The 22260-nt window shown below is 42.1% G+C and overlaps 3 protein-coding genes across 3 annotated transcripts; all 3 read right to left on the bottom strand.

Annotated features, from left to right (window-relative positions):
- Nucleotides 1–960: 960 nt before the first annotated feature.
- Nucleotides 961–5371, bottom strand: PCDHB15 (protocadherin beta 15). Its single transcript, XM_036848332.1, has one exon. The coding sequence runs from the start codon at nucleotides 5172–5174 to the stop codon at nucleotides 2793–2795; it is 2382 nt and encodes a 793-aa protein (XP_036704227.1). The 5' UTR covers nucleotides 5175–5371; the 3' UTR covers nucleotides 961–2792.
- Nucleotides 5372–7451: 2080 nt separating this feature from the next.
- On the bottom strand, nucleotides 7452–10409 carry LOC118893117 (protocadherin beta-18-like). Its single transcript, XM_036848330.1, has one exon. It carries the CDS (start codon nucleotides 10227–10229, stop codon nucleotides 7839–7841), a length of 2391 nt encoding a protein of 796 aa, XP_036704225.1. The 5' UTR covers nucleotides 10230–10409; the 3' UTR covers nucleotides 7452–7838.
- A 4513-nt stretch (nucleotides 10410–14922) lies between these two features.
- Nucleotides 14923–19185, bottom strand: LOC118893113 (protocadherin beta-14). The gene has a single exon (XM_036848327.1). It carries the CDS (start codon nucleotides 19019–19021, stop codon nucleotides 16622–16624), a length of 2400 nt encoding a protein of 799 aa, XP_036704222.1. The 5' UTR covers nucleotides 19022–19185; the 3' UTR covers nucleotides 14923–16621.
- Nucleotides 19186–22260: the final 3075 nt, after the last annotated feature.

Here is a 22260-nt window from a genome sequence, read left to right as displayed (position 1 = left end):
GACCCATCTGGATAATCTAGGGTAATCTCCTTATAAGGTTAGCTGATTATCAACCTTAATTCCATCTGCAACTTTAATTCCCCTTTGTCACATAACGTAAGATTTCACAGGTTCCAGAGATTAGGACATAGATACTTTGTGGGGCCATTATTCTCCCTACCACAGTCCACCCTCTGGTCCCCAAAGATTCACATCCATCCCACATAAAAAAACATATTTAAGGTCCTCAAAGATCACATCTCATTATAGTATCATCTCAATGTGTATGCCTAGTACAAGTAGTGTACACCTGTGACATCCTTGGCTTTCTCTCCAGAACACACTTTCCTAATTTTAGCATCTTTTACAATCTGAATAGGCTGAGAATTTCTCAAATCATCATATTCTGGTTCCTTTTTGCTTAACAGTCCTTCCCTCAATCTGTTTCATTCTTCTCACATTTTACTATAAGCAGCAAGAAAAAACCACGCTGCACTTTCAACCCATGCTTCCTCAGCCCAAATCTCCTCAGCTAAATATCCAAGTTCATTGCTTACAAGTCCTTTTACTCCCACATTTCCACTGCAGGACACAATTCAGCTAAGTTTTCAGCCACTATGTAGCAAGGATTCCATTTCCTCCAGTTTCCAATAACATTTTCCTCATTTCTTTCTGAGCCTTCATCAGCAGTGACTTTAAACTTTTTAAAAAACTTTTTTTTTTATTTATTTATTTTTGGCTGTGTTGGGTCTTTGTTGCTGTGCACGGGCTTTCTCTAGTTACGGCGAGCAGGGACTACTCTTCGTTGCGGTGCACAGAGTGCGTGGGCTTCTTGCTGCGGTGGCTTCTCTTGTTGCAGAGCACAGGCTCTAGGCGCGCAGGCTTCAGTAGTTGTGGCTCGCGGGCTCTAGAGCACAGGCTCAGTAGCTGTGGCACACGGGCTTAGTTGCTCCGCGGCATGTGGGATCTTTCTGGACCAGGGCTCGAACCCCTGTCCCCTGCATTGGCAGGCGGAGTCTTAACCACTGTGCCACCAGGGAACATCCATATTACTACCATATTACTACCAAGTAACATCCACATTACTACCAAGTCTCCTAAGGTTTTGATTTAGGTACTCTATAAGGCAATATATGTTTTCTCCACCATACTCCTTACTTCCCTCTGAGTCTTCGCTAGCAGAGTTATTAACATCTGTATTTCAACTAACAGTCTGTCCAAAGCAATCTAGGCTTTTTCCATCATGCGCTTCAAAATTCTTCCAGCCTATGCCTGCTGCTCAATTCCAAAGCAATTTCTGTATTTTTAGTTATTTGTTACAGCAGCACTCCACTTCCAGGTACCAAAATCTGTATCAGTCAGGGTTCAACCAGAGAAACAGAACCAGCAGGAGATATATATTAAGAGATTTATTGCAAGGAAGTGACTTACTTGGTTGGGTGAGCTGGCTAGGCAAGTCCAAAATCTGTAGAGCAGGCAATTACAAAGAGCAGGCTGGAAGTCTGGGGCATGAGAAGCTGCTGCCCACAGTCAGAATTTCTTCATCTCAGGGAAGACTCAGCTCTGCTCTAAGGCCTTTCAACTGACTGAATCAGGCCCATCCAGATCATCTAGGATATTCTCCCTATTTTAAGACTAACTGATTAGCAACCTTAATTCCTCTGAACCTTAATTTCCTTTTGCAGTATAACACAGAATATTCACAGGTTCCAGGGATTAGGATGTGGATGTCTTTAGGGGGCCATTACTCTGCCAACCACACCATTCTATAGTATCCACTTATGAGGCTCCTGGAGATAGAGGAGTCCTGACAACAAAGCTAATTATTTCTTCAAATCATTCAACTCCCTCACCAACATATCCTTTACTAAGTTTTCTTTGGTTAAGTAATATTAATTCTACAATGCATTTTCTTTCAAATTCCCTATTAACCAGAACAATGTCGTCATCCAAAGGCAAGCAGATATTGGAATGCTGTGTCATCAAAAGCTCCTCTAGGCCCAGAATTTGGAGCTCACTTGAGAATTCGTCTCCAATAGCAAGGGACAATTGCAGGCAATGCATTACTTGGTCACGTCTAAAGAACTCCTTAAACATAGTCAACCTGGTATCAGTAAACTCTTTAACAGGATCACAACTTCAGTTAGATATAAGGAAGAACTTACAAGTGTTTTCAAACTTAATTTAGATGAGAAAGAATAGATGATAAATATATACTTGCATGAGATAACATATGCAATATTTCAGAGTGAAAGTCTAATGATTACAAGTGTGATTTTTGAAATAAATAGCATGAAATTATACATGTCGCTGCCTATTGGTAAAACAAAAATCCAAACAGAGCTTGGAAGAAATTGGACATAAGTAAATATAAATTGATTCCACTCCAAACAGAAGAGGGGTTATAGACAAGTCTAACTGTGTAAATAATAAAAACACAAAAAACTTCCAGTAATTAAAAAATGAAGTATGATAAAAAGGGATCAGACATTTTTATGTAGTGTCATATAGTGAGAAATATAGTTTTAAAGTTAGAGTTACTTTTATTCTGAGGGGCTAACTTTCATATTATCATTTAGAAATAAATACTAAAAGTTTAATCAGAAATATGAAATTTCCTGATATAAAATTTTTACTAACAATAATTGTAAAAATAATTATAGGACAAACAGTCCAACAAAACAATGAGTAGTATTACTAAGAAAAACTAGAAAAGAAGAAAGACAAGTAGCATTAAAGATTACTACTAAGTTAAAAAAGGGAAAGGTGTAGGAGACAAAACTAATGTACGCAGTGGGGACGTTTCAGATAACCTAACTATTCTGGAAGGTTGAACTTCCTTCTGACTTCCTCCCAAGGTCCGATTCTAGAATATTGTGGAAGACAGGCTTCAAGAATTTGAACTCATTACTCCCGGAGCCTCCCGTCAGACACACCTCGTACTGGTAGCTCTGGGACAGGGTCCCCGTGCCGCTGACGTCCACCAGGTGGCCCGGAAAGGGGCCCTCGGGCACCGAGCAGCGACCCACCGAGGCCGCCCCGCCCCGCCTGCACAGCCGCACCGCGACGAACACCAGCACCGAGAAGAGGAAGAGCGACGACACCGACGCCAAGGCGACCACCAGGTAGACGGTGAGCGGGGCGGCCGGCGCCGCGGCCGCCGCTTCCGCTTCCGGGGCCGGTAGGTAGGGCTGCGAGAAGCCGTCCACCAGCAGCACGTGCAGCGTGACGCTGGCCGACAGCGGCGGCTCGCCGTTGTCCTTGACGAGCACCAGCAGCCTGTGCTTGGCCGCGTCGCGCTCGCTCAGCAGCCGGGCCGTGCGCACCTCGCCGTTGTGTGCCCACACGCCGAACAGCCCGGGCTCCGTGGCCTTGAGCAGCTGGTACGACAGCCAGGCGTTCTGGCCCGAGTCGCCGTCCACCGCCACCACCTTGGTCACCAGGTAGCCCGCCTCGGCCGCCCTGGGCACCAGCTCGGTGCAGGGCGCCGAGGCGTTCTGCAGCGGGTACAGCACGAAGGGCGCGTTGTCGTTGTCGTCCGCCACGAGCACGCGCACCAGCGCCTGGCTGCTGAGCGCGGGCGAGCCGCGGTCGGCGGCGCCCACGCGGAACTCGAACGCCCGCAGGGCCTCGTAGTCCAGGGACCTCAGGGCGAACAGGTGGCCGTTGTCCGGGTTGATGGCCACCAGGGAGGCCAGGGGCACGTGCGGGTCGAGGGGCGGCAGCAGCGAGTAGGTGACCTGGGCGTTGGCGCCCGCGTCTCTGTCTGTGGCGCGGACGGTGCCGATGTGCAGGGCGGGGCTGTTGTTCTCGCGGACGGACAGGGTGTAGGAGGTCTGGGTGAAGGCGGGGGCGTTGTCGTTGACGTCGGACACCAGTACGGTTATGTTGTGCTGGGTTTTCAGTCTCGGTGTCCCCATATCTGTGACGGTGATGGTGATATTATATTGGGCTTTACTCTCTCTGTCCAGTGCCCCATTTGTTACTAGGGTGTAGAAATTCTCTGCAGATGGTTTCAGGAGGAAGGGGAGATCATCCTGGATGGAGCAAGTAATCCTTCCGTTGTCCCCTGAGTCTCGGTCTCGAATCCTAAACAGGGCCACTTCTGTCTCAGGGGAATTTTCAGGAATGGGGCTGGTAAGTGATGAAATAGTTAGTTCTGGGGAGTTATCGTTAACATCCATCACCTCAATGGAGACAGAGCATTTTCCAGAAAGTCCCCCACCATCGGACGCATCTATATACAGCTCATATGAGGATATTGTCTCAAAGTCTAGTTTTTTAATTAGTCGAACTTCTCCTGAAATGCTGCTTAGCTCAAAAGTTGTGCTTATCTCTTGAGAACTATAAAAAAGGGAATATGATATTTCTCCGTTTGTTCCAGTGTCCAAATCCCTAGCTGAGACCTTGACAACTAGGGTGCCTACAGGGCTGTTCTCTGGGACCTGCACCTGGTAGTGCGTCTGTTCAAACTCAGGGGCGTTGTCATTAACGTCCAAGACCAAGATTCGGACCTGGGCGGTGCCAGACCTGGGCGGAGAGCCGCCATCCAGCGCTGTGAGGGTTAATCTGAGCTCGGCCTGCTCTTCGCGATCCAGCTCTTTGTCCAGCACCAGCTCTGGGTATTTCCTGCCGTCCCCCCAGTTGCGGGTGGAAACATGGAAGTAAGAGTTGTGACTGATATTGTAGTTTTGGATGTTGTTGTTGCCCACGTCCAAATCCTGAGCTGTTTTCAGCGGAAACACGGTCCCAGGAGGGCTAGTCTCTAGGATTTTCAGCGTCATTTCTTCTTCAGGAAACTCAGGAGAATGATCGTTTATGTCTCTCACCAGTAGCTCAGCTCGAAATACTCCCAGTGGCTTTTTCAGTAACACTTGGAAATGCATTACACATGGATCTGTGGGGCCGCACATCTCCTCCCGGTCCAGTTTCTCACTTAATATCAACTCCCCAGTCTGTAGATCAAGCCGCAACCAGGGTTCGTTGTCCTCGGAGACCACCCGGGCTTCTCGCGCAGCTAGCTCCCCCACTCCCAGCCCCAGGTCCTTAGCAAGATTGGCCACAAAGGAGCCGCTCTCAGTTTCCTCCATCACGAAATAGCGACGGGATTCCCAGCCTGCCAGAGCCACTCCCAGCAAGAGAAAGAGAATCAGGACTTGCCTTTGTTTAGGAAAGCGCTCCCCTCCGGCCTCCATCTTTACTCCCACAAACGCCTTTCCAGGAACAGGGGCCAGCTCTACTTTAGGTAGCAATGGGACTGAGACAGTGGTGGATCTCCCAGTGGGTAACCTGTCCAGAAATGTCGGCGAGCAGCATTCCCTGGAGTTTTTGGTCCTGAGCTTTGCTTACAGGTTTTTCTCTTCCGCTGGAGATCTGAGGTAGAGTTCGTAGCATTTCCTGGGCTTTTTTTTCTTTTTTTTTTTTTTGACGTCTTAGCCTGCAGCGCCATCATGCGTTGTCTTCGAAAAGAATTGCTGCAATTGCATTCTCTCTGTATATAATAATCTAGATGGCTATTAGGAGTTTGCAAATGGTTTGGGGGAGATGATGTAATCAGAAAACCATGCAATTATAACTATTCATTCCTTCATTCAAAGGAGTGTGACTGATATCTGTGTACTAGGCTCTGAAATACATCAGTAAGCAATCCAGACATTGTCCCTATCTTCTAGAACCTGTCGTCTGGGTGGGGTATTCTGAGGAGAACTGAGAAGTGAAAGAAGACTTAAAAGTGATCAGTCATCTTGTAAAAACAACTATATATACCTATGTGATTTCTTAAAGTTCTCTCAGCAAAAAGTTTGCATTCCTCTAGATTTCCTTTCAAATTCTAGGCACCCTATGTGCCAGAATTGTGGTTTCCATTGGTTGAATCACATCAAGGAAAAAGCTATTAGTTCATTCCAATTTATAATACCCTTTCTACATAAGGTCTGAGATTTTATGATTTTATGAAACTTTCAAACTGTGGAAAAATGCATAGGAGGGCAGTTCCCATATCTCCTCCTGCTTTTTCTCCCTAGCATTGGTCACCATCTTATACAACATATATGTACACATTTAATTCTTTCTTTTCTATGTCACCCTTGAGTTTAAGAACCTTGTTTTGTTCACTTCTACATCCGTCAACATCTACAATAGTTCCTGGCACCTAGTAGATACTCAACAAATATTTGCTAAATAGATCAATGAATAAATTAATTTTACAATTCTGATAGATGGATTCTCCTCCTAATGTAGAAGCCCCCTGTTTTGCTAACATCCTAGTTCATTGTATGAGCTAAATAAACAAGACAGCATGTTCTCAAGTGACTTTTTTTCTATGCTCCTTTGAATAGTAATTTGAAATAATTCAAAATGATCTAAAATGTTTTTTCACTGAATGACAAAATACCCTGGTTCCCCTAAGCAAAGGAATATATTATAAAAAAGAAAGAACATAATAACAAGGCTATAATGAGCCTACAAATAAGGCATACATCTCTTAGAACACAGTTTACATTATCAGTGTTATTCTGCAGTAAAGCTATTATGACACTAATGATATTCAAAAACTTATATAGTAGAATTTTCTAAGAATTTCTAATTTCTATTAAACACTCCAAAGACTGTACAGTTTGGATATATCCATCAATTCTTCTCAAAATTGTATATTCTAACAAATGCTTGTTCTTGTCCCTTATAGACTACTAATATTCCACAACCTTTTGATCCTAAATATTACATTAATATGAAAACCACAATTTTTAACATCTCAAATTAATAGTAAGGTCCAATCCATGGAAGCATATCTAAAAGTGCTTTTGATTAGAGGACAAATCCACTTAGCTATCTTACTTAGAGGGAAATTTATTTAAAAATTTCATATTTATTTCCAAAAGCTCAAGAGAGAAAGCACATTTGGGAGCGACTGGAAAATCCAAAATGAGGCATCTCCTTCCTTTTTGTCTGTAAGTAGATTGGCTTTCTGTGCTTCTTTCATGTATTTAGCCAACATGATATCACTTTCTTGTTGAGTTTCTAACAGAGATACTATAACCAGTTTCTAAAGTCATTTTTTTAAGCATAGATAATGAGATTGGGTCAGTTTGGATCAGTAATGTCCACCACCTTGTCTTGTTGTTTGAAATCACAGAGGGAGATGGGTCATAGAAAGTAAACATGGCTGCAACAGTACATTTTTACTGAAGAGAGAAGTTTCCAGGAGAAGATGGGGTGGGCTAGACAGACACCACAAAAGGAATCTATTATTTAAATATCCTAAAATAACCTAATAATCTTTCAATACTACTCATATATATTATATACTGCAGGCTGATAAGAAAAGAGAAAACACCTTTAAGTATAGGATAAATTGCAGTCTTTTCCACTTAATACTACTGTGAAACAAAAACATGCCATTTTTTCAGATATTTCTCCATTTAAAAGTTTAAGACAAGGAGGCATAATATCATATTAAACAGAAGATTTACTAAAAATTCATTATATTTGTATCATGCTCATCTCCTAAGTAACCACAACATCAAAAATTTAGAAAAAGTTTCTGGACAACAGTCAGAGAATGGGTTTGGGGTCATCTTCAAATCAATAGTGCTTGATGATGAAAAGTTGAAAAACTAACAAATATTCATGACTTTTCAGTACTGAAGTAAAATTGAAAGTTCTGTCTCCATCAAAATAGAAATAATAGAGTAAGTATGAGTATATTCTCAAATAAAATTTCGAATCTCCTTAACTAGCAAAATGAAATCAGAAAAAAAAAAATCAAGAAATTCTATATGGCCCAAAAAGCTAATGGAAACAGTATATTTAGGGAAAACTAATTTTCATCCCGAATGCTCTGAAAAACCAGAAAATTCCTAATTGAATCCAAAACCATTTATAAAGTTTGAGTTTTCCTCTACATCATTTACAGACTCCTGATGATTGGAGGCAACAGACTTCAGAAACTTGAACTCGCTGGTCCCAGAGCCCCCCTTCAGACACACCTCGTACTGGTAGCTCTGGGACAGGGTCCCCGTGCCGCTGACGTCCACCAGGTGGCCCGGAAAGGGGCCCTCGGGCACCGAGCAGCGACCCACCGAGGCCGCCCCGCCCCGCCTGCACAGCCGCACCGCGACGAACACCAGCACCGAGAAGAGGAAGAGCGACGACACCGACGCCAAGGCGACCACCAGGTAGACGGTGAGCGGGGCGGCCGGCGCCGCGGCCGCCGCTTCCGCTTCCGGGGCCGGCAGGTAGGGCTGCGAGAAGCCGTCCACCAGCAGCACGTGCAGCGTGACGCTGGCCGACAGCGGCGGCTCGCCGTTGTCCTTGACGAGCACCAGCAGCCTGTGCTTGGCCGCGTCGCGCTCGCTCAGCAGCCGGGCCGTGCGCACCTCGCCGTTGTGTGCCCACACGCCGAACAGCCCGGGCTCCGTGGCCTTGAGCAGCTGGTACGACAGCCAGGCGTTCTGGCCCGAGTCGCCGTCCACCGCCACCACCTTGGTCACCAGGTAGCCCGCCTCGGCCGCCCTGGGCACCAGCTCGGTGCAGGGCGCCGAGGCGTTCTGCAGCGGGTACAGCACGAAGGGCGCGTTGTCGTTGTCGTCCGCCACGAGCACGCGCACCAGCGCCTGGCTGCTGAGCGCGGGCGAGCCGCGGTCGGCGGCGCCCACGCGGAACTCGAACGCCCGCAGGGCCTCGTAGTCCAGGGACCTCAGGGCGAACAGGTGGCCGTTGTCCGGGTTGATGGCCACCAGGGAGGCCAGGGGCACGTGCGGGTCGAGGGGCGGCAGCAGCGAGTAGGTGACCTGGGCGTTGGCGCCCGCGTCTCTGTCTGTGGCGCGGACGGTGCCGATGTGCAGGGCGGGGCTGTTGTTCTCGCGGACGGACAGGGTGTAGGAGGTCTGGGTGAAGGCGGGGGCGTTGTCGTTGACGTCGGACACCAGCACGGTTATGTTGTGCTCGGTTTTCAGCCTGGGGGTTCCCATATCTGTGACGGTGATGGTGATGTTGTACTCGGCTCTTTTCTCTCTGTCCAGAGGGCTCTCTGTTACCAGGGTGTAGAAATTTTTGAAGGTAGGCTTCAAGAGAAAGGGGAGATTGTCCTGAATTGAGCAAACCATCCTCCCGTTGTCCCCAGAGTCTTGGTCTCGTAGGCTAAAAACAGCGACTACCATTTCAGGTGAAGAATTTTCCGGTATGGGGCTGGTAAGAGATGTTATGACTATTTCTGGTGGGTTGTCATTCACATCTACAACACTAACTAAAATTGTTGATTTTCCTGAAAGGCTCCCACCGTCAATGGCCTGAATATTTATTGTATAAGACTTAATTAACTCGAAATCCAGAAGTGCTTTTAAACGGACTTCGCCAGAAATGGGATGGATTTCAAATGTTTTCCGTATGTCTCTGGAGACGTGGGAAAATGAATAAGATAGTTCTCCATTTAGTCCTGCATCTAAATCTGTAGCAGACACCTTGACGACCAAGGAGTCCAGAGGGCTGTTTTCTGGTACCAAAACCTCATAGACGGACCTCTCAAACTCTGGGGCATTGTCATTGATATCTGAGACCAACACACGCACCAGTGCAGTTGCAGACCTGGGCGGAGACCCACCATCCAGGGCTGTTAGTGTTAATCTAAGTTCAGGCTCCTTTTCTCGATCCAGAGGTTGGTCCAGCAACAGCTCTGGGTATTTTCTACCCTCCTCACTGTCTTGCAGTTTAAGGTGGAAATGAGGATTGGGGCTTAATGTGTAGTTTTGAACAGCATTCTTTCCTACATCCAAGTCCTGAGCGCTATCCATTTGGAATGACGTTCCTGGAGTAGTACTTTCTGAGATTTTCAGAAGTATATGTTTGTCTAGAAACGTGGGAGTGTGATCATTTATGTCTTTGACCCTAAGCTCAGCTCGAAAAAATTGCAAAGGATTTTCAAATAATACCTGGAAATGTAATATGCATGGCTCGGTGAGATCGCAAAGCGCCTCCCGGTCCAGTTTCTCATTTAAGATCAAGTTGCCAGTCTGCCGATCCAACTGCAGGTATGGTTTATAGTCATCAAAGATGACTCTGGCCCCCCGCGCAGCCAGGTCTTCCACGCCCAAACCTATGTCTTTCACCACGTTGCCTATAAAAGAGCCGATCTCCGTTTCCTCTGCCACAGAATAGCGCCAGGTCTCTGAACACACCAAAGACCCTCCCAGGAAAACAAAGAAAAGCAGCGCTTGCCTTATCTGCTGAGGGCTTCCTTCTCCCGGCTCCATGGCTCCCTAGCCAAACGTCTTTCCGCGGAAATATTTCAATTCAGTCTCAAACTGCTCCTCTCAGCTATTAACCTGGATTATTGAGAATCTATAGACTTGCAATTCGGTGGCGAGGGCGTTGTTGGCTCCCTAGCTTTCTCTTGAAAGCCTCTTTTTATCACCACTGCTTCTCTGGAGCTCTCAGTTCCAGTGGTTCACGGTAACCAGAGCATCTGATGGTACAAAAATTTCCCCATCTTATCCTGCAGCGCCACCACGCGACTCTGCAGAGTCTCAGGTTTTAAACAAAGCCAAATAAGTTTGAGACAAAATATTAATTTATCTTGCGTGTTTGTTGATGACTCTGAATTATACTTTCTCCTATATTCCTATTTTCTTTTCTCAGTTTTGTTGTGATGCTGTTACTGTTCAGTCTTTAACACAATAAACCACAATCTCTAGAGCTGTGGTGGTTATAAAAAGCATATTTAAGATATAGTCCCAACCTCAAATAAGTTATGCTATCTCTGTGAAGACAACACAACTAAACAATTAAAACAACTAAAAATAGTTAAGAGGACTTTTTTATGTAATTGACTTAGTGAGCAAGAGGTTCCCAGGAAAATTGGAAACGGGAACCAAAGATCTTAGTCTTCTTTAGATATCAGCAAATATGCTTTGAAAAGACAGTAAAGATAATGTCATGTATTTAAAACTGAACTGGTATGTACAAATAATTGTTTTGTGGAGGCTGGACATTTCAGGCTGGGTGAATGGTACTATTTATTTAGGGATACTCCATAAGTGTAGTCAAAAGTAAGTGCTCAACAGTAGTGAATAATGTAAGATATGTCCAGTTTCTGTCAACATTTTTAAAAAGTTGAACAAACTAGAACCCAGTTCAGTTGTGGAACTGAATTCTGCTTTGTAGACCCAGGACTTCCAGAGACATAATTCTAAATATATTATCATCCATTCATTAATTTTTTCAGCAAATATTTATTGAGCATACACTTTGTGTTAGGAATAGAGTGGTAAACAGACAGACATAGTTTCTGTCCTGAAAGATGGAGGCAGAAAAGTGGCCACACATTTAAAATAGAGCATAATGAATGCCATGATAGCAAAAGTTCATGCTAATATAAGAGCATAGATGAGGGTCATCTAACCAGGATTTGAAGTAGAGGAAAGACTTTTCCGGAAAAAGTTTATTCTAATTTGATACATGAAAAACGAGCTTGAGTAATCCAAACAAAAATTGGGTGTGGGGTAAAATTTCCAGCAAACTAAAAACATGACTGTGCAAATCCAAAAATGAAAGAAGTATTTTGGAAGAACTGAAATAGGATCAGTATGGCTGAGCCATAGAGTAAGAGGAGAGAAATGGTGAGAGTTGAGATTGGAAAGATCAGCAAGTATTTTGTAAGCCATGCCAAGTCATTTGGAATCTACATCAATAGAAATGCAAGATTATTAAAGTGTTTTAAATAGAAAAGTGACATGACCGTGTTCTTATTTTTCAAGAAGATCATCCTGTTTCAGAGTTGAAGATAAATCACAGAGGAGTTAAGACTAGAGGCAAGGGATGGATTAGAAGTTGTTCCATTAATACAGGTAAGAGATAATATTGCTGTCACCTAGAAATGCAGTTATAGAGTTGTATTAGAATGATAAAGATAAAATATACAGGATATGGTGATTAGACACAGAGTAGAATAAGGAGTAAAAGTCAATGTACTTTTTTTCAGGCTTAGGGAACTGGGAGAGTGTTAGTGCTATTAACTGATAGAGTAAACACAGGAAGAGGAGAAAAGAGGAACATGTTCCGAGCTGGAGAAGACGTTTAGTTTTGAGGAATGGAAAGTTTTAATTTAAAACATGTTGAGTTTGAGGTGTCCATAGAGTATCCATATAAATGATCATACATTATATCTTACATTATATAAATCATACATTATGATCTTACATTATATAAATTAAGTTGAGGAAAGAGGTTTGGGCTGCAGAGACAAATGTGGGATTTATTGGTATGAGTGGTGATTGAAGCCCTTTGAGAAAGAATGTAAGTTGTAGATTAAGAGATGTTTGAATTTGTGATTTCAGAGGTGCAGCTCTAAAAGACTACCATCTTCAGAAGTTGGCCATGGTCTTATAGATCTACTAGACTAGGGTAGAATTAGATGTCACTAGAGATGAAGAAGGCTAGAAACAGAGTAGGTCAAACTCCTGGACTCAGAACTGTGGCAAGGGAGGGACAGAGGAAAACTATGAAGTTATATTTGAAAAATAGCTTTATACCACTTCTTTCCCATGATCTTGATTAATTTAAAACCAACTGCCATCCAGTTGATTTGATTCTCTCATTTGATGACTCATATGCAGAGACTATTTAGGCAGGAAGGTTTACTGATTTCTTTCAGCACTTGGATGGTATCTTTCTTTTAGTTTCCATTAATACTGTTGAGAAATTGTCAAATGGAACATAGATTTCAGTCTGTCATGTGTTTAAAGATTAAATGTCTTTTTCCTATGACTTTTCTTTAAAAAATTTTATCCTTGTCTTTCTGAAATTTCACAATGATGTTTCCAGGTATGGTTATCTTTCATATATCCTGTTAGGTTTATTTGGGTCTACTGAATCTGTGCATTAAGGTTTTCATCAATTCTGGACAATTCCCAGCCATTATTCTTTCTCATCTCTCCTGAAATTCTGGTTAAATATATGTTAAACTTTTTTACTCTGTTCTGCATTTCTAACCACCTCCTCCATATTTTCCACCTTATTAACCCTCTGAGCTATACGTGGGATAAGTTATAGTTTGACCTATCTTTCGCTCCACAAATTCTTTATTTCACTGCATCTAGTTTTCTACTAAACCTTTTATTCAGTTTAAAATTTTGATTTTCATATTTTTCAGTTCTAGGAGCTCTATTTGGTTCTTTCCTAATCTTTCACATTTTATTGTTTCTTGTTCCCTGTACATTTTCAGGTGTAACTTTTATTTCAGTTAAAGTTGTTAGCTTCTTATAGACTGTTTCTGATAATCAAAATATCTGAAGTGTTTGCAAGTTTATGTGTGTTTGCAAGTGTTCTATGTTTTCTGCTGGCTCTCACTCATGGTGTCATGTTTCCTTGTGCGTGCAGTTATCTTTATGTTCAAGTTAAGAACATAAAAATTATTTATATGAATAATTCTAGGATTAAGATGAATAAACTTCTTTCATAGAAGGTCTGCATTTGGTTCTATCAGGATCTGGGAGCACTACTTGTCAATGACCACCTTAAATCAAGTTCAACGCTGAAACTCCAGTTCAAGGCTGAAATTGCATACAAGGGCTCATCCATTTCCAGTTTAATACTACCATAAAGGTGTCGTTCTTAGGATTCCATATTTATTAAAGTGAGGGTCTTCTATCAGCTTCTCAGCTTGTCAGGCTTTGATTTCCTCCCCCATATACACCGTCAAAATAGAGGTTCACCTATCCCAGAATTCCAATTGTTCCCAAGGAAAAAAGTGGATTTGGGGCTGATTTTCTCTCTCTGAGTTACCTTTAAACGTTAACTGTGACCTGACAATATATTAGTGTTTTATTAGCTATTTTTTTCAGTGGAAGTGTTGGTGTACATAATGTATACCACCCTTATTAAAAAGGTAAACTCTTAAGGATATTGTTATGTCTTAAAATGACAAGCAAATTCTTAGCTTTCATGGAGTATGGGAAATTGATCTTATTGAGAGGATAGAGAAATAATGTTTTTTTTAAAACCAACTTCATCTGATCAATACTAAATCAACTCTATAATGCTGCAATCAATTTAAACAATGTCTTATCATTGACATTGGTATAGCTCACACTTCTGTCTGCACTCCTATGTAGAAACACACATCTTCTTTCCTACATTTGTTCCTTCTTCTCTTCTTCCAATGTTTATATATTTGTATATTTCTATAAGTTTGAGATATTATGTATTATATGGTTATATAGGGTACGTACAATAAATCTCAGGCTCTTTCTTCCTTTTGAAACATTTGGAATTTATTAATGTGGTTGTCTGTACACCTAGTTCACTCCTTTTGATCACTGCATAATAATCCTTCACAAACATGTTCCACATTTTATTTATCAATTGCTTTACTGATGGATATGTAGATAGACTCCTATTCTTTGCTTTCCCAAGATGAACATTATCATGCACTTCATTTTGTAAAGCTGTGTAAGAGTTTTCTGGCTTATATGCCCCAAAGTAGAATTGCTGTATCATAAAGTATGTACGTACTAAATTTCATTAAATACTATTGAAACTCCTTCAAAATGGGGTGTATATGCAATTTCCTATGGTTCCACTTGATGGAAATTTGTCATCTTTACTAATGCTATGGGTATAAACTGCTATTTTATCATGTGTATCAGCAACTAATGAGGTTGAGCATCACTTCATGTTCTTCTCAGACTTTCTGTTTTCCCCTCTTTTGAATTACCTTTCCCTTTTGTCCTTTTAAAAATATTCTATTGGCTCTCCCGACTTTCTGACTTTTGCTATCTGCAAGACTTATCTGAATAATCTAAATATTAATCCTTCTCAGTTAAAATGCTGCAAGTAGCTTCTCCCTGTCTGTCATCTGCTAGCTTGTCTGGGCTATCCTCTAGTTTTGAGGTAGTAATATTTGTCAATTTTTATCCTTATTGTTTGCACTTTTAAAGCCTTGTTTAAGAAATCGAAATCAATAATAAGGTCATAAAGATATTTTTACTTAGACTTGTTACATTTTTTCCAATTAAATATTTCAAATTCACCTCTTAGATCCACATGAAATTTATTTTTATATCACATGAGATAAGGATTTTGTTTCTTTATATAGTGAGCCAGTTTTCCCAATAACATTGCTAAGTAATCAGTCTCTTCCCCCCAACCCCAAGTGATTTTGACACCTCTTCAATCATCACCAAATTTTCTTATATAAAATATCTGACACTGAATTCCATTCTATTTGGTAGTGTACAAGTTTGTTTCTGTACCATTCAAATAGGATATTTTGTTATCTGCTCTTACTCTTATGCATAAGAAGCATAAGCTTTGCTTCTTATGACTCTGAGAGATAAAGAGGGCCCAAACATTCTTTTTCAGGATTGTACTGCTTAAATGTCTATTTAATAAAATTCTTACAACTAGTAAATATCTGTTGTAACACAAAATAAGACCAGGAAAAACTGCATGAAGCAAAGAAAAAAATTCCTAAGAAAACTGGAATTTGTTTTAGCCATTTCACAATGTCAAGCAAAATTGCATTTTACTATATCATCTAGTCTACAATATTTAATTTTATGAGAGAAATCACAGAAATGTATATGCACAGTAGCTCTATATCCACACTACATTCTAGTTACCAAAGTGTCCACTGAACTGTACACTAATAGATTGGAGACATTATAATTTGGAACACCATGAGACATCTATAAACCATTAATATAGAACCATTCCTTCTTTGTGAACATCTGAGAAAGGCCACAAAGTATTAAGGATTTTTTTATATTTACTTTAAAAAATCAATAGAAAAGTGAACCTAATTTATTTCTCTACCAGTTTGAATTTTCATTTTAATTTCTTAAGAAGTTTTTATCTGTACTCTTCTGATGGAGGAGTATTTACTTAAGATGATACCATGAACATATGAGTTACGTAATGAACAATATAAAATAATACAAATTTAAACCAGCAAATGTGGTATATTGAAAGAAAACAAAATAGCAACGTAAAATCCCAGAACATTATAAGACTCCTCCCCCAAAACAGCATCAACGACAACAGTAAAAAAGGAAAATTACTTAAGAAATCAATAATTTTCAGTGTGGTCACTTTTATCTTGTCATAAAGTGAATTCTTGAAAAACACTATATAACAACAAACAAACAAACAAATAAGATACCCTACTACTGAATACTGGAGAGGTGGCACTTTTACCCTTTATGATGAAAATTTTCAATGGGAATAGTGCAGTAAAATCCAATATACTTTCCACCCAGCTTCAACAGCACTTTTAATTTTTGCTGTATCTATGCTTTGATGAAACGTCTAGAAGTAAATTACATACATTGTGGCATTTGCTCTTAATACTTGAGTTTGCACCTCCAAATAATAACACCGTCTTGCATAACAATGCCATTATCAGAACAAAAAATTAGCAATAACTCCATTAATATGACATTTTGACCAAATATATGAAAAAGCAGAACACATTATTTTTCCATGTCATTATAGCCACAAATAAAGATTTTTAAAGCAACTGTGAGGAGAACATGAGAAATGATAATGCATGCAACTACCGTCCAACGTAAAATCTATTACAGATTGGCAAAATGGATCCACAGTTTGCCAAGAATGACAAAAGATTAGAAGTTTAAAGTAAATTATTTTATTGAATGTTGAATCCAAAGCTATTCCTAAAGTTCTCATTTTCCCCTATATGCCTACTGGTGTCTTGGACTGGAAGATTAGGGATAATCGGCTTCAGAAATTTAAACTCATTCGTCCCAGTACCTCCCATGAGACACACCTCGTACTGGTAGCTCTGGGACAGGGTCCCCGTGCCGCTGACGTCCACCAGGTGGCCCGGAAAGGGGCCCTCGGGCACCGAGCAGCGACCCACCGAGGCCGCCCCGCCCCGCCTGCACAGCCGCACCGCGACGAACACCAGCACCGAGAAGAGGAAGAGCGACGACACCGACGCCAAGGCGACCACCAGGTAGACGGTGAGCGGGGCGGCCGGCGCCGCGTCCGCCGCTTCCGCTTCCGGGGCCGGCAGGTAGGGCTGCGAGAAGCCGTCCACCAGCAGCACGTGCAGCGTGACGCTGGCCGACAGCGGCGGCTCGCCGTTGTCCTTGACGAGCACCAGCAGCCTGTGCTTGGCCGCGTCGCGCTCGCTCAGCAGCCGGGCCGTGCGCACCTCGCCGTTGTGCGCCCACACGCCGAACAGCCCGGGCTCCGTGGCCTTGAGCAGCTGGTACGACAGCCAGGCGTTCTGGCCCGAGTCGCCGTCCACCGCCACCACCTTGGTCACCAGGTAGCCCGCCTCGGCCGCCCTGGGCACCAGCTCGGTGCAGGGCGCCGACGCGTTCTGCAGCGGGTACAGCACGAAGGGCGCGTTGTCGTTGTCGTCCGCCACGAGCACGCGCACCAGCGCCTGGCTGCTGAGCGCGGGCGAGCCGCGGTCGGCGGCGCCCACGCGGAACTCGAACGCCCGCAGGGCCTCGTAGTCCAGGGACCTCAGGGCGAACAGGTGGCCGTTGTCCGGGTTGATGGACACCAGGGAGGCCAGGGGCACGTGCGGGTCGAGGGGCGGCAGCAGCGAGTAGGTGACCTGGGCGTTGGCGCCCGCGTCTCTGTCTGTGGCGCGGACGGTGCCGATGTGCAGGGCGGGGCTGTTGTTCTCGCGGACGGACAGGGTGTAGGAGGTCTGGGTGAAGGCGGGGGCATTGTCGTTGACGTCGGACACCAGCACGGTTATGTTGTGCTCGGTTTTCAGCCTGGGGGTTCCCATGTCAGTGACGGTGATGGTGATGTTGTACTCGGCTCTTTCCTCTCTGTCCAGTGCTTTTTCTGCAACTAGAGTGAAAAAGTTCTTGAAGGTTCGTTTCAGAAAAAATGGGAGGTCATCTTGAATAGAGCAAACGACCCTCCCATTTTCCCCAGCGTCTTGGTCTCGGACACTAAAAAGAGCCACAAGGGTCTCTGAGGCGCTCTCTGGAATTATCTTTGTAATTGATGACATGGTCACTTCTGGTGGATTGTCATTTATATCTATTACTTTAACGAGAAGAGTGCATTCTTCCGAAAGACCCCCACCATCTGTTGCCTGAATATTTATAATGTATGACTGTATTGCTTCAAAATCCAAGCGTGATCTCAAATGAACTTCCCCAGATAGTGGATTGATTTCAAATGTTTTACGAATATCTTCTGATGCATGAAAAAATGTGTAAGATATTTTCCCATAGTTTCCTGCATCCAAATCCTTAGCAGAGATGGTGATAATCCAAGAGCCAACAGGTGTGTCCTCCAGGACCTGCACCTCATAGAGCCTCTGAGGAAACTCTGGGGCATTGTCATTGATGTCCAAGACCTTGATGAGGACCAAAGTTGTCCCAGACCTGGGCGGGGATCCACCATCCAGTGCTGTGAGTGTTAATCTGAGCTCAGGCTCCTCCTCATGGTCCAACGCTCTGTGCAGGACCAGTTCAGGGTATATCTTTCCGTCACCACTGTCTTGAATTTTAACGTAGAAGTGAGAATTCGGGCTAACTGTGTAGTTTTGGAGACTGTTGCTTCCTACATCCAAATCTTGGGCACTCTCCATTAGGAATGTGGTTCCAATAATGGTACTCTCTGATATTTTAATAACTATTTCCTTGTCAAGAAATGTAGGGGAGTGATCATTTATATCTTTGATATGCAGCTCAGCCCGAAAAAACTGTAAAGGGTTTTCCAGTACCATCTGAAAATGCAGCACACAGGGCTCCGTGGAGTCACACAGCTCTTCCCGGTCCAGTTTCTCATTTACGAGCAAATCCCCGGTCAGCAAATCGAGTTGCAAATGCTTTTCATTATCATCACACACTACCCGCGCCTCCCGCGAAGAGAGCTCCTCCACCCCAAGCCCCAGATCCCTTGCCAGATTGGCCACAAAAGAGCCAATTTCTGTTTCCTCTGCCACAGAATAGCGCACAGACTCAGGACCTGCCTGAGACAATCCCAGTAAAACAAAGATAATCAGAACTTGCCTTTTCCACAGAACGAGTGCCCCTCCGATCTCCATGGTTTCTTCAAGAAAACTCTTTTGTGGAAAAATTTAAGTTCAGCTCTAATTTTGCAAGCTGAGGCTCTGATTCTTTTTTTAGTTGGAAACTTCTAGAGGGTATATAAACCTCCAGCAGGTCTGTAGGTGAAGCTCCTTAATATCTCTCTTTTCAGTGGGTTGGATGTTCTCTGTTCCCATGAATAATGGAGCCCACAGTGTTGTAGAAGCACTCTTTTCATCTTATCCTGCAGCGCCACCATGCGTCTCTATGAATTTTTTCAGTAGAATTTTTTTTTTTTTGTCTCTTTGAACAAGTAATTCATAAATTCATCTGGAGTATTTTAAAGCAAATCCCAGACATCACGTATTTTTACCTCTAAATACTTCACTAAGAATCTGTAATAGATAAGGACTTTAAAAATATATACTATACCACTATCACAATGTACAAATTTAGTGCTGGTAGCTTAATATAATTTATATTCAATCTGTGTTTGGTTTTACACATTTTCCTCCAAAATATTTTTTACTGTTGGTTTGTTTGAATCAGTATTTAAACAAGGTTCATGAAGTGCACTGAATTATCACTGTTTTGAATGCCCGACAAGAAGAACCATTAAAATGTCCTGAACTGAAGAAATTATATTTTATTCAGGCCATTTATTGAGTAATTGCAAATATATTCTCCCCTACACTCTTGTAAACACTTATAGATTTCAGTCGATTATAGTTAGTAATGTCATTGCTTTTTTCACTTGTATATTTTTAAAAATACATATGTGTGTCTTTATGGAGCTCACAGGCTAGAAAATTTGGCAGGCAAGTAATTAAAATATGCCAGAATGTATGCACAGGTAAATAGTAATATATAAATACCAAGAGGGGACATCTTATACCTAGGAGACAGCATTGCATAGTGGTTATGAACATGGATTCTGGAACCAAAATGTCTACATTAGAATCCTAGTTCTGCTACTCACTGTCTTAAGTCTTGGGCAAGTTATGTACCTCTGCTTCCTTAACTGTAAAATAGGGGTAATAATAGTGTTTACCTCGTAGGATTATTATTATAGGAATCTAATGAGTTAATTTTTACAAAGTGGCTAGTAAGTGCTTGTTAAGTGCCTGTTAAAATAAATAAAATCTAATCCATATTTTTGGACATCACTGAAACCTTTCCTAAGGTATTGAACTACAAGTTGTGCTCTGGAGGAGCCATTCAGGAGAAGAAGAAGTGTTTTGAACAGATATTTTAAGGAAACAGGGAAGTTAAATATGCCTCGAGCTTTAAACCATGGAAGGGGGAGAATGTTAAAATGAGATTGGGGGAAAAAAGCAGAGTAAGGACATAAACAATTATATGAGTTATATAGCATGCATTTTAAAATTTATCCTAAAGGCAATTATAATACAATGTAGGATCTTAAACAGTTGATTAACATAATTACACCTGCATTTTTGAAAAATCAAAATTGGCTGAAGTATGATAATCAGTTTCAGGGGGAATAACTGGAATCAGAGAGACCAGTTAGGAGATGATGGTAGACTGGATGAAGGTAATACTAGTGTCGATAAGGAGAAGCAGGGTGATTAGAAAGATATTTAGAATATAAAAATATTTAAGACCCAGTGATTGATGGCTTTCATGGGGAGAAAAAGTGGAAAGACTCAAGGATAATGAACACCTCTCTGGGTTGGGAACTGATGGTTAGTGCGTCATTCACTAAGACAGGGAATGCTGGAAAAAACAACAACAACCAAGATTGAAATAGAAAAAGATAAAGTTAGTTTGGGACATGTTGATATTGAGGTAAGTGCCTGTGGAATGTGTGTGTGTGTGAGTGTACATATATAACCGAAACACAGAAAACAAATCCGGGCTGGAGATATGGACTTTGAGATTCATCAGCATGTACAGGCATACCCCAGAGATATTTTGGGTTCCATTCCAGACGACTGCAATAAAGCGAGTATCTCAATAAAGTGAATCACAAATTTTTTGGTTTCCCAGTGCATATAAAAGTTATGTTTACACTATACTGTAATCTATTAAGTGTGCAATAGCATTATGTGTAAAAATACAATGTACATACCTTAACTTAAAAATACTTTATTGCTAAAAAATGTTAACTATCATCTGAGACTTCAGCAAGTCGTAATGGTTTTGCTGATGGAAGGTCTTGCCTTGATGTTGATGGCTGCTGACTGATCAGGATGATGGTTGCTGAAGGTTGGAGTAGCTGTGGCAATTTCTTAAAATAAGGCAACAGTGAAGTTTGCTGCATCGATGGAGACTTCCTTTCATGAACAGTTTCTTTGTAGCACGCAATGCTGTTTGATAGCATTTTACCCACAGTAGAACTTCTTTCAAAATTGGAGTCAATCCTCTCAAACTCTGCCGCTACTTTATCAACTAAGTTTATGTAATATTCTAAATCTTTTGTTGTCATTTCAATAATCTTCACAGCATTTTCACCAGGAGTAGATTCCATCTCAAGAAACCACTTTCTTTGCTCATCCATAAGAAGCAACTCCTCATCCATGAGAAAGTTTTACCATGAGATTGCAGCAGTTCAGTCACATCTTCAGGCTCCACTTCTAATTCTAGTTCTCTTGCTGTTTCCACCACAACTGAAGTTACTTCCTCCACTGAAGTCTTGAACCCCTCAAAGTCATGAGGGTTGAAATCAACTTCTTCCAAACTCTTTAATATTGATATTTTGATCTCTTCCCATGAATCATGAATTTCTAATGGCATCCAGAATGGTGAATCTGTTCCGAAAGGTTTTCAGTTTCCTTTGCCCAGATCCATTAGAGAAATCACTATCTTTGGCAGCCAAAGCCTTATGATATGTATTTCTTAAATAGTAAGACTTGAAAGTCAAAATGATTCCTTGATCCATGGGCTGCAGAATGGATGTTGTGTTAGCAGGCATGAAAACAACATTAATCTGGTTGTACATCTCCATCAGAGCTCTTGGGTGGCCAGATGCATTGTCGATGAGCAGTAATATTTTGAAAGGAATCTTTTTCTGAGCACTAGATCTCAACAGTGGGCTTAAAATACTCAGTAAACTATGTTGTAAACAAGTGTGCTGTTACCCAGGCTTTGTTGTTCAGTTTAAAGAGCACAGGCAGAGTAGATTTAGCATAATTCTTAAGGGCCCTAGGATTTTCGTAATGGCCAAAAAGCATTGGCTTCAACTTAAAGTCACCAGCTGCATTAGCCCCTAACAAAAGAGTCAGCCTGTCCTTTG

Source organism: Balaenoptera musculus, chromosome 3, assembly GCF_009873245.2.
Source record: "Balaenoptera musculus isolate JJ_BM4_2016_0621 chromosome 3, mBalMus1.pri.v3, whole genome shotgun sequence".
Classification (NCBI taxonomy): Eukaryota; Metazoa; Chordata; class Mammalia; order Artiodactyla; family Balaenopteridae; genus Balaenoptera; species Balaenoptera musculus.
Note: the sequence above shows the minus strand (reverse complement) of the source record. Positions and strands in the feature narration are given on the sequence as shown.